General features: G+C 38.7%; 1 protein-coding gene across 1 annotated transcript; it reads left to right on the top strand.

Annotated features, from left to right (window-relative positions):
• Positions 1 to 464: 464 nt before the first annotated feature.
• LOC134814421 (protein draper-like) lies at positions 465 to 10,305 on the top strand. The gene is made up of 15 exons (XM_063822532.1): positions 465 to 586; positions 1,258 to 1,390; positions 1,570 to 1,680; positions 2,010 to 2,123; positions 2,241 to 2,341; positions 3,620 to 3,713; positions 5,013 to 5,129; positions 5,451 to 5,585; positions 5,771 to 5,946; positions 7,619 to 7,744; positions 7,890 to 7,994; positions 8,345 to 8,427; positions 9,048 to 9,139; positions 9,353 to 9,454; positions 9,628 to 10,305. Exons 1-15 carry the CDS (start codon positions 521 to 523, stop codon positions 10,185 to 10,187), a joined length of 2,115 nt encoding a protein of 704 aa, XP_063678602.1. The 5' UTR covers positions 465 to 520; the 3' UTR covers positions 10,188 to 10,305.
• Positions 10,306 to 10,973: the final 668 nt, after the last annotated feature.

Raw genomic sequence — 10,973 nt, forward strand, 5'->3', positions numbered from 1 at the left:
TTTTACCGGTGCATTGGTTAAAACATTTACAACCCTAACACGTTCCAACAGAATTCATACTTTGACTGTCTTTACGTAATGCGTGATTTTGTTATCTTCAACACCTTTTAAATCAAATTAAAGCAGGCATTTAGAGGGCCTGTTCAACAATAAAATTTAGCATTTAATGTACAAAATTGTTAATGTTATCTTGTCTTAGATCTGGCATACATACTTTTTTGCTTGGAGATACATTTGCTCTAATCTCGTGAGAGATTTCTAAACTAATGATACGGCCCCCTCATTGGCCCTAAAGTGATGTCTTAAAGCCGTTTGATTGGTAATTGTAATTATAAAGGGCCAGATTTTACGGTATCCCAGATTACAGCCGGTCATTGATATTAGACATATACCACCTGGTTATTTGATATCTTAGAGTTATTTGGTCCCTCTTAAAGTCAGACTCTCCCGAAGATAACATTAATTTAGGTTTCATTAATGTACCAGGAAGGTGTGTGCGTTCTTTATACTGACTGGGAGTATGGAGACTGATGTTAGCGTTATTCGTTATTGTTTGCTCTTTATCTTCTCCCTCTTTCCTCACTGCGTAAGTTAAGCTCTTTGTTTATGATCATTGATCATCTTATCTTATCAGTTTTTTTCTTAATCTTAATGTTGTAGTAAGTGCCCATGTTTCAGAGAAGTTTTAATAAGTTTTCGGAGAATTTGTATGTCTGAGCCGTTTCCCCTTTACTGTAAATGAATCTTAGAAAAAAAACAGAGTTCCATTTCTTTAAATCATCCTCGACCCTCGTTATCAAGCAGATGGGGGGGGGGGGGGGGGGGGCACAGAGCTTACATAGGGCCAGGGCCCAGGGGGGCCAGGGGCTTTTGCGACTGTCCTCCACCCACCTGGGTCAGAGTGTTACTTTACCAGGTGAATTTTAATGGTACTCTATACGTAATTCAATTTATCAGGAGAACTGTAATGCAACTTTCTTTTTCAGATTACTGTGACGTTATTATTAACGTTATCTGATAAACTCTGACGTGTTTAACTTTTTCAGACAAACTGTGACGTTATTAGCTTTATCTGATATACTCTGACGTCACTTACTTTTTCAAGATCAATGTCTCCCGTAATCAAACAACGAATGAGTTCTAAAATTTTCCAACAAGATCTTTATAACATCGGTAAAATATTTCCGTCCATCCTCAGTACCTCAAATTATTTGTTATATAGTTGTGTTGAAAGTATTAAAACTCACTTTTTCCCAGGTGAACTGTGACGGTACTCTATACGTAAAATTAGAACGTTATCAAAATGACACTTGCGGAGGGTATGCAGCATTGGATAATACTTGCCATTACATTATCTCACTCTCCGTCGAGTCTTACTTCTTCAGAGGAAGTTAGGAGAATCAGCTATTTATTACTTTTGGGGGGGGGGGGGCCTACTTTCTCATCGTGATTACTACTTTTCTAAATTATAAGATCTGAAGCTAGACTAGATAATTAAAATCACGTGACGTCATCACGGAAACACGTGACGTCACCACAGAAACACGTGACCATGGTAACCCATTTCAGGTGACCTGATACAAAAAGCTGATCATTATCAGCTGTCGGATGACGGCAGACAATTTAGTTTAAAACGGAATCAAACAGAAATCAAGTTCTCTGACTATGATACAACATTCGGTTAGTTTATAGTTGTTATTACTTTATTATACTCGTAGGTAGTAGGTACTGGAGTAACGGTTTTTTTGGCTACCGGACAACTGAACCCAAGTTGTGATATGACCTGGGTTCAGTTGTCGTTTTGGGATTTAAGCTGATTGGTCACCCAATTAAGCTGATTGGGTGCCTGTTAACTGCGTGGGAACTAGGTTCAATTGGGTTCAGTTGTCTGCCACCCGTTTTTTTATTAGAATTTCGAGTGACAAAAATACGAAACATGATTTAAATTATTAGCTGAAAATTATGACGATGAATGATTAATAAGCTAAAAGTAATTATAATCTATTTAGGACCTGTGCCGAATCCTTTTCCAATAAAGATGGTAGAAGGGACGATAAACTTTACTTTGGCAGTAAATAATCCTGAGACAAGGATATTTAATAAAACATTCCCCTTTAACACCGGTAACTCGATAACATAGAGAAATTTTACTGCCATTCACCTGATAAAATATCTTTTTACATACAATTTTATTTGATGATAAGATTATTTAAATGTACATAATAATGATATATCCCTAGATACCATCAAGCCCAACTCAGTTGACCAGTTCTACAAGGACTACTCAACAGGTACCCTCGCTTTCTCCACAAGCTTACAATGTGATCCAAGTTTTACAGGGGTAATTGAAATTACATTTTTCATAATCTAATCTTAATTTAATGAGATAATCTTATTTTCTTACTATCTGAACTCGAGGTTCTTTTTTTAAAAACCTAGCGTTCTATCCAGTTTTTAAGATATTGAACGTGATTGAATTATGTGCAATGTATGATAACATTATGTAGTCTTAGCAAGCATATCATATCCTCCGGCCCCTGATTTTCTAAAAGTAAGCAACAGATACCTTTATACCTTTATAGCATATTATCATATCCTCCGGCCCCTGATTTTCTAAAAGTAAGCAACAGATACCTTTATACCTTTATAGCATATTATCATATCCTCCGGCCCCTGATTTTCTAAAAGTAAGCAACAGATACCTTTATACCTTTATAGCATATTATCATATCCTCCGGCCCCTGATTTTCTAAAAGTAAGCAACGGATACCTTTATACCTTTATAGCATATTATCATATCCTCCGGCCCCTGATTTTCTAAAAGTAAGCAACAGATACCTTTATACCTTTATAGCATATTATCATATACTCCGGCCCCTGATTTTCTAAAAGTAAGCAACGGATACCTTTATACCTTTATAGCATATTATCATATCCTCCGGCCCCTGATTTTCTAAAAGTAAGCAACAGATACCTTTATACCTTTATAGCATATTATCATATACTCCGGCCCCTGATTTTCTAAAAGTAAGCAACAGATACCTTTATACCTTTATAGCATATTATCATATCCTCCGGCCCCTGATTTTCTAAAAGTAAGCAACAGATACCTTTATACCTTTATAGCATATTATCATATACTCCGGCCCCTGATTTTCTAAAAGTAAGCAACAGATACCTTTATACCTTTATAGCATATTATCATATACTCCGGCCCCTGATTTTCTAAAAGTAAGCAACAGATACCTTTATACCTTTATACCTCTATGGTAAACACCAGAGGGGACAATGATTTTCTAAAAGTAAGCAACAGATACCTTTATCAGTAAGTATTTTCTAAAAGTAAGCAACAGATACCTTTAATTTTATACCTTTTTGGTAAACACCAGAGGGGACAATGGACATCCCCCTTATCTCCAAGCAAAATTTCCCCTTGTACAGTAATTTACCGCGGAGTAATTTACCGCGGAGTTCAAAACTCCAATTTACCGCGGAGTTTGGGAGAAAGGAAAAAGCCGCGGTAAATCGGGATTTGCAGTAAATCGGTGCACGGTATATCGGGGTTTGCAGTAAATCGGTGCACGGTATGTCGGAGTTTTACTATAATACTCCCCCTCAGACAGGATGTAAAGATTGTGAAGATGGGTTGTACGGTAAGAAGTGTGCGGTGAAATGTACACAGAACCTCAACTACACCTGTCACCCTGATACAGGTACACTGTTTTATAGGCTCAACTTGTAGTAGGCTTTATTAGCCTTTAGGCTTTATATTATTAGCCTTTAGAGAGTTTAGAATTTGTAGGCTTAATTTGTAGGCTTTATTTGGGTTTAGACTCAGTAGGCTTAATTTGTAGGCTTTATTAGGGTTTAAAATTTACCTCGTAGGTTTGGTTGTAAACTCGTAGGCTTCTGCAGGATCTACTGCAGTCAACTTATCACTACAATATGCTACTCTATTGTCAATATAAAGACGACAACATATCCTTTATCATAACTCTATAATAGAGCTACCCATATTCTACTTTATTTTAGTATTGTAACTCTAAATATAACTACCTCTAAAGTCTACACTATAGATAACGGGTGATGACTAAAAAATGGGACTTTTTTCAAGGGTCTTTTTAGTGTCGATAAAACTATTTTTGGTTCAAACCAATGAAACAGCGTTGTAAAACGGGCAATTTTGAACGAGTATGGTCAATGACAAGCGCCCATGAGCCCATTTTGATTGGTTCAGGAGGGCTTCTTTCATCAAGCTCAAAAATCCGTCTGTACAGTTGGGCCTAAAATCGTGTTGGCGCAGTCTCTTCTTTTGTGCCCTAAGGCCCATGTATGCTTGTAAGCCATATTCCGGGCATGTACATGTGTTGCCAGGACTCTAAAGAAGTCCTCTATGGGTTGAGATTGTCAAAATTTACTTTGGTCGATAACTTTTGGGACGAAATTGGCCCTTATGGCAAATAAAGATGTGGTTTTCCCAGAAAAATACGATCTAGCCCCATCCTAACGAACCACCTTCCACCCTTTGGGTATATTTTCTTGTAGGAACAACACCTGGCAAGGCTTCAAGCACTTTGATTTTTACGTGGTACCATTATAGACCATGCTAAAGCCGATAGTTGACCTAGCTTCGATCTTTCACACGGTAAAATTTTACCCCTCAGGTGGTTTTGAGCTCAAATATCTTCTTACTGGTTTTAGCTACGCTGATGGGTGTTGAACCCTCGTCTTAAGCATAACATTCAAATGGGGGTGGAAACTGTTCGAGTATCGTTCAGAGTAACTGGTGGTTGTGGTAAAATATCAAAATTTTGTTCAGGTGGAATCTGAGGGCTAAAAAACATGTAGTCCCATTTTTTATTCATCACCCGTTATCTGTAAATAGTTAGACTTGTTTTTAACCTAAATTATTTCAGGATTACTAAGTTACTATACTATTGTATACTCAATAAAGTAATTTTATCACTTTTATATCATTGTATCATTGTATCATAGCTAACTATGATCTACAGGCAGGAAGGTCTGTAAAGAGAGCCATTACGGGGAGGACTGTGAGCGGTACTGTAAAGATACAGCACGTTACACTTGCACTGATCATGGGAACAAGCTGTGTAAATACCCTGCTGTAGGTTGGTTTAATCAACACATTCCTCTTCAATCAGGCAGTTTTTTAACTCACCAAACCCTCAAATTTACAGAACCCTGTGATTGAACTTTGAAGTTTTAAAATACTCAGATGGGTAAGCCGTAAGCGTCTTGAAAATGACATTATATTATGCTATTTCAAAAATCATTATAATATAACCAGAAGGTGATGTTGTAGGTTAATAACCTACCAAGATGGCGCCGAGTTGGACTCGTCGACGGTCTTGGAACAAATATTTTACGAGTATCAGCCGTTAGGAGATGATGGTAATAATAGTCAGTTGTCACCCTGTATTTATGACCAGGAGGTGACTGCGAGAAGAACACAACATGTGCCGAAAACCAATACGGAGCAGCGTGTAACATGACGTGTCATCCTGTACCAGGGCAGTTCCTGTGTGGAGAAGACGGTACGAGAGTGTGTGAGGAACCCTTTACTGGTGAGCAGACTCATTGAGTGAAATGTAACCGTATGATGAAGACTACCCTTCAAAACAGTTCAATAATCAGTTCATTCAGTCATCAATGGCAACAGATCTTCAAGTGAATGGTGGAATAATAAGTTAACCAGAATAACAGATCCCATATAATGTACTGTAAACTGTTTATAAAAACCCCGGCCCAGGTCCGAACTGCAGCTCCTGCTCCGATGACCATTATGGCGTGAACTGTAACATCACGTGCGTACCCCAAACGTCGCGCTACACGTGCAGTTCTACTGGTGCACGTGTGTGTGGAGCTGGGTGGAAGGGGGAGGAGTGCGCGCATTGTGAAGACATGTGGTTTGGGGGGCAGTGTCAGGTTAGTTATGGACTCATGGGCATTGGGCAGATATGGAGTTTACGATTTTACATCTTAGCTTGATAAAACTTTGGTGTGCCGTATTTACACTTAAAATATTTAATTTGTTTATCGATGATCTCTCATATTTTTAATCTTTCTAAATCTTTTCAAACAATACATAATTATACAGAAATGAGAAATGAATGCTTCTAGAAAAACCCAGATATAAAAGGAGAAAACCAATATTGCCTAAATATCCAGTAGCCCAGTATATCGAAACACAAATTATGTATTGAAAGACGGGTCACCAAAACACGGAAGTGTGCAGTACTGAATACCGCACCCGCAATAACATTGGCCCCTTGCAAAAAACTAATTAATCAATGAATCAAAACATATAATATTGTATTTATAGAAAATATAAAACTCTCAAGGCTCCTTCTCCGAGCTAACGACTCTAAAGTTCCTGATAACGTGAACTTTGTCCGGCTCTGTTGTCCTTTTGTTGAGCAGTTGGTCGACACATTTCTTGTAGGCTATCCTGTCTGCAGCTGATCTATCAGGAATAATGTAAACTGAACTAAACCCCTATACATGTCTTAGTAGCTTAGTCTTGCTCAAGATGGCACGAGCTTGATCTGAGCTTGACAAAGTGAATTTCACTGGCCTTTCACGGAACAGGAATCGTTGGTTATATCCTGCTCAATATCTATGCCATCAGTTGACCCAGCCGTTTGCATTTCAACTAGTCTTTCCTTAGGGGGTGGTCTTTTTGACTTTCTTTGGACTAGCGGGTTGGCGAAACTACCAGTCTTTCGATCTGTATTTGGTACACTATCGACTTTCAAGCGAATCAATGTGCGAGTTTCAGGATTGGTTCGAGCATGATATCGTTTCAAATCGCCCTCTTGGAAGTCACTCAGGAAAAAGTGATCAGTACAAACTTTTGTACTTAAGCTAGGTTGCCATGATCGTGAATCTCTATTCATCCTCAAAACCCATTTTTTCTTTAAAGCTTGATCTGTGGGTAGTCTGTTGTATCTTAGAAATCCTCTTCCACTGTGATCACTTATTTTGTTTCTGCTACTACGATTCGAGCAACCACCCATAGCACAAAATGATCCTCCTGGTTTCTGCTTCTTCTTCGAAGGTGGTTGTTCAGCCATTTGCATTCAGCTACTTTATTTCTGTAACATCGTTCGAGTATTGAAGCATTGAATGTGACTAAGCATACTGAATTAACTCGCAATATTATAACTTGTAACTAGTGATAAGAGATGGCATATAGTTGAATAAACTAATCGTGTTAACAATAACAAACTACTACTGCTCACTGATCAGTATTACCGGGTAAAACGAATGTGTCATGATTGCGTGAACAGAGACTAAACGTGGCAATACAAATGTAAACTATGTAGTATGTAATAGTTAGAGGAGAGTAGAGAGAGCCATGGTATGCTGGATCTACTCGAGCGACCCTAACTTTATTATTCAATTAGTGGGCGATACTCTCACTGGTGGGTGTCTAAATTTTACGGAAGTTAATATAATCGTTTGACTATGAGATTGAGTAACAAAACAAACTTGTTAAAATTTCCATATCTCGGTGTGCACCTTTAAGAACCCCCATCTTGGCATTATGTACTAACAGATCACTCCCAGGTATTTTGTAACACCAGCTCCCCCTCAGGTATTTTGTAACACCAGCTCCCCCCACTACACCTGTACTATCCAAGGTAACAGAATATGTACTGGTAACCGGGTTGGTAAGCAGTGTGACTCTTGTCAGACCGACTTCTACGGAGATGACTGTCAGGTGCTCATTAATTATAATTAGTAAAATAATTAATTATAATTATTACTTATAATAGAAACAACTTTACAATTCCTAATCGTCAGAGATTTTATGCGGTCTTTAAGTTTACCGATGGAAGGAAAGAACTTACTCCGTATAAAACCAGGTGAGCTGTGAGAAAAACCGCTATTGGACATGCAATAAGTTGACAGGTGAGAAGATTTGTAAGGAGAAGCACTGGTCTGTTGACAGCTGCAAATCTTGTAATAAAGTAAGTTCTAATGTCTTATCACAAGGTGAAATCAGAGCTTTAACCACAAATTCTCAAAGATATTTATCATATTAAAACACTGGGAGAAGTTTTCTAATTTCCCAAGTCTCAATGGCTCCACTCTTATAAGAGGCTGTATCGTCGAAAGATTCACCAATACTCACCAATACTCACCAATACTCACCAATACTCACCAATACTCACCAATACTCACCAATACTCACCAATACTCACCAATACTCACCAATACTCACCAATACTCACCAATACTCACCAATACTCACCAATACTCACCAATACTCACTATATAAACTGTATTGAGGTGAGATTATTATATTTCCACTTTGCAGGACTGGTACCCTTGCACGTACTGTGCCGAGACTGATAAATACACCTGTACTAACAAAGGAGAGAAACTCTGCAAGTCCACCTGGTTAGTAATTACCTAAAATGGCACGTCCAGATCCAATCTTAACCTTAAATTGGACATAACTCAATAGCTGAAGTAGCTCTGATACGTAGGAGTAGAATTTGTAAGACTGGTCTCCAGCTCGCTATTTTTGAGATTCAAGCAAATCGTTAATCGAGGATGTTCAATGGGCGCAGGATGTTTTGCTCGACAAAATACCGTTTGAAACTATTTCTTAGGCTCTAAAATGGCACGTCCAGATCCAGTCTTAACCTTAAATTGGACATAACTCAATAGCTGAAGTAGCTCTGATACGTCGGATTGGAACCTATAAGACTGGCCTCAAGCTCACCATTTTTGAGATTCAAGAAATTCGACGATGTTCAATGGGCGCAGGATGTTCAGCTCGACAAAATACCGTTTGAAATTATTTCTTAGGCTCTAAAATGACTCGTCCAAATCCAGCCTTAACCTTAAATTGGACAAACTCACTAGTTGAAGTAGCTCTGATATGTCGCAATTTATTTCTAACTATTTCTAACTAACTTGGTTAAAGCTCTAATAATAATAATATAATTCAATTTGTGTTTTAAAGGAATGTAAAATAAAACTTATTGTTTCATCGAGTAACAGTTATCATTCAGGTACGGTGAGGATTGTAATATATATTGCAAGGAGACACAGAGATACACTTGTCTTGACAGTGGTGGTATTCAGTGCAAGAGAAACTATACAGGTATCTTTCAAAAGTTAAATGTACAACTAAGCCTTGTTCTATTATACTTTTACGTTTACAACCATGAGATGGATATCATTTGTTTTTTGTTAGCAACTATTGGTAATTCCCACGTTATTCCCACGTTATTCCCATTACATGTTATTATCATGTTATTCCCATGTTATTCCCATATTATTCCCATATTATTCCCATGTTATTCCCATGTTGCAGGAGAAGAGAATATGTGCAGCTCGTGTATAGATAACCACTATGGTACATCATGTGAAGTGTCTTGTTTAGAAACTTTGTTCAAGGAATGTGATCCACTAACCGGTAGGCAAACTATTAAAATTTTAGATTTTTTAAAGTTATAAAATAAACTAAGTTTTACCAACTGGTGCATTTGCTTTGGTTAGTTATTCAATACGTTTGCAAGTAATAGTTATATTGCTTACCATTTAATATTATAATGGACAAAAATCCTTGAACCTGCCCCCCTTTAACAGGAGCTGTACGATGCAAGCCAGGTCGCTACGGTCTCCCCACGTGTAGTAAATCCTGCAACATCTCCTCCCCTCTCTACACGTGCACTGAGCACGGAGATAAGGACTGTAAAGGTAACAGAGATGTCAGTACAGAGTGTGAGACCTGTCTTGTAAACTGGTACGGAGCTGAGTGTAACGTGCACTGTGTAACAGACCACCCTAACAAACACTGTTCTAACAATGGCAGTCTCCTCTGCAAGCAGGGCTGGGCGGGACGGGAATGTTTGGAATGTGACGCGCACTGGTACGGGCACACGTGCAATGAAGAAGAGTGGTTCAGTCGGACGTGCAGGAAAACGTGTGATACGTACTGTGAGGATTTAGTGGCGTACAAGTGTAACGGTGATGGTGTGTTGGAGATGAGCGCTGAGTTTGCTGATGAGTGGTTACAGGAGAGAGACCCGTACAGGTACTGGAAGGTGTTTCTTATTATAGCCACCACTATCTTCGTGTACGCTCTAGCTACTTTCCTTATGTATAAGATAGCGTTCTGTTGGTGCCCTTACAGTGAGACTAAATAATATCTACCTGAAACCAAACCGGAGAAAAAGACAATTCTGTTTGGTTGTGATATATCGTTCAATATTTTGTTACCCAGTTTTTTTATAAACGATGTTTTGCTGATTGCACTTTTTATCTAGTAGACAACCCAATTTGCACAGTTGGTGGAGTATGGACATTGTCACCGTAGACCCTATTATAGGGTCCCTATATATTTAATATCCTTTGAAGACTCAATATCAATACTATGAATATATCATAAACTATGATTACATTATGCTCCTTAACTTTTCGAGCGGCCAGGTAGCGCAGTTGGTTAGAACGCCTGTCTTACAATCGTTAGGTTGCGAGTTCGAAACCCACTGACTGCCTGGTCGTGGGGTGAGCGTCGTCGACGTTCAGCTAAGGATCATGAGTGGTCTATGCAGCCCCCCGGTCTACTCAGCCGAATACTCGAGAAATCGGGTGTGAGGGTTAAATGAGGAGCTGCACATTGCAGCAAAGTCTCGGACGAAGAAAGTATGGTACACACTACCTTAACCGTCACTGGCCAAAAAGATCCTTCGGCTTCCTGTAATTGGCTGGTTGCACTTGTGTAACATTGTGGCTGTTGGAATACACCGAAGTAAAATAAGTGTCTAGATTAAAAAAAAAGTGTAACCTCTATATATACCAGGCCTCTTCAAATCAGCCCAATTCCCAGTATATTTAGCCTCTCAAATAACCTGAAATAAGGCCTGGTTTATCGAGGGCCCCAGTATAATAGAGAGGCTCGATATAGAGAGGTTTGACTGTATTTATTTTGG

This window comes from Bolinopsis microptera, chromosome 4, assembly GCF_026151205.1.
Source record: "Bolinopsis microptera isolate Bmic1 chromosome 4, MBARI_Bmic_1.0, whole genome shotgun sequence".
Lineage (NCBI taxonomy): Eukaryota > Metazoa > Ctenophora > Tentaculata > Lobata > Bolinopsidae > Bolinopsis > Bolinopsis microptera.

Coding starts and splice junctions, on each gene's coding strand:
- LOC134814421 (XM_063822532.1), top strand. CDS start 521: ATGGAGACTGATGTTAGCGTTATTCGTTATTGTTTGCTCTTTATCTTC. Junction 587..1,257: donor TCTCCCTCTTTCCTCACTGC/GTAAGTTAAGCT, acceptor ACTTTTTCCCAG/GTGAACTGTGACGGTACTCT. Junction 2,124..2,240: donor AACATTCCCCTTTAACACCG/GTAACTCGATAA, acceptor ATATATCCCTAG/ATACCATCAAGCCCAACTCA.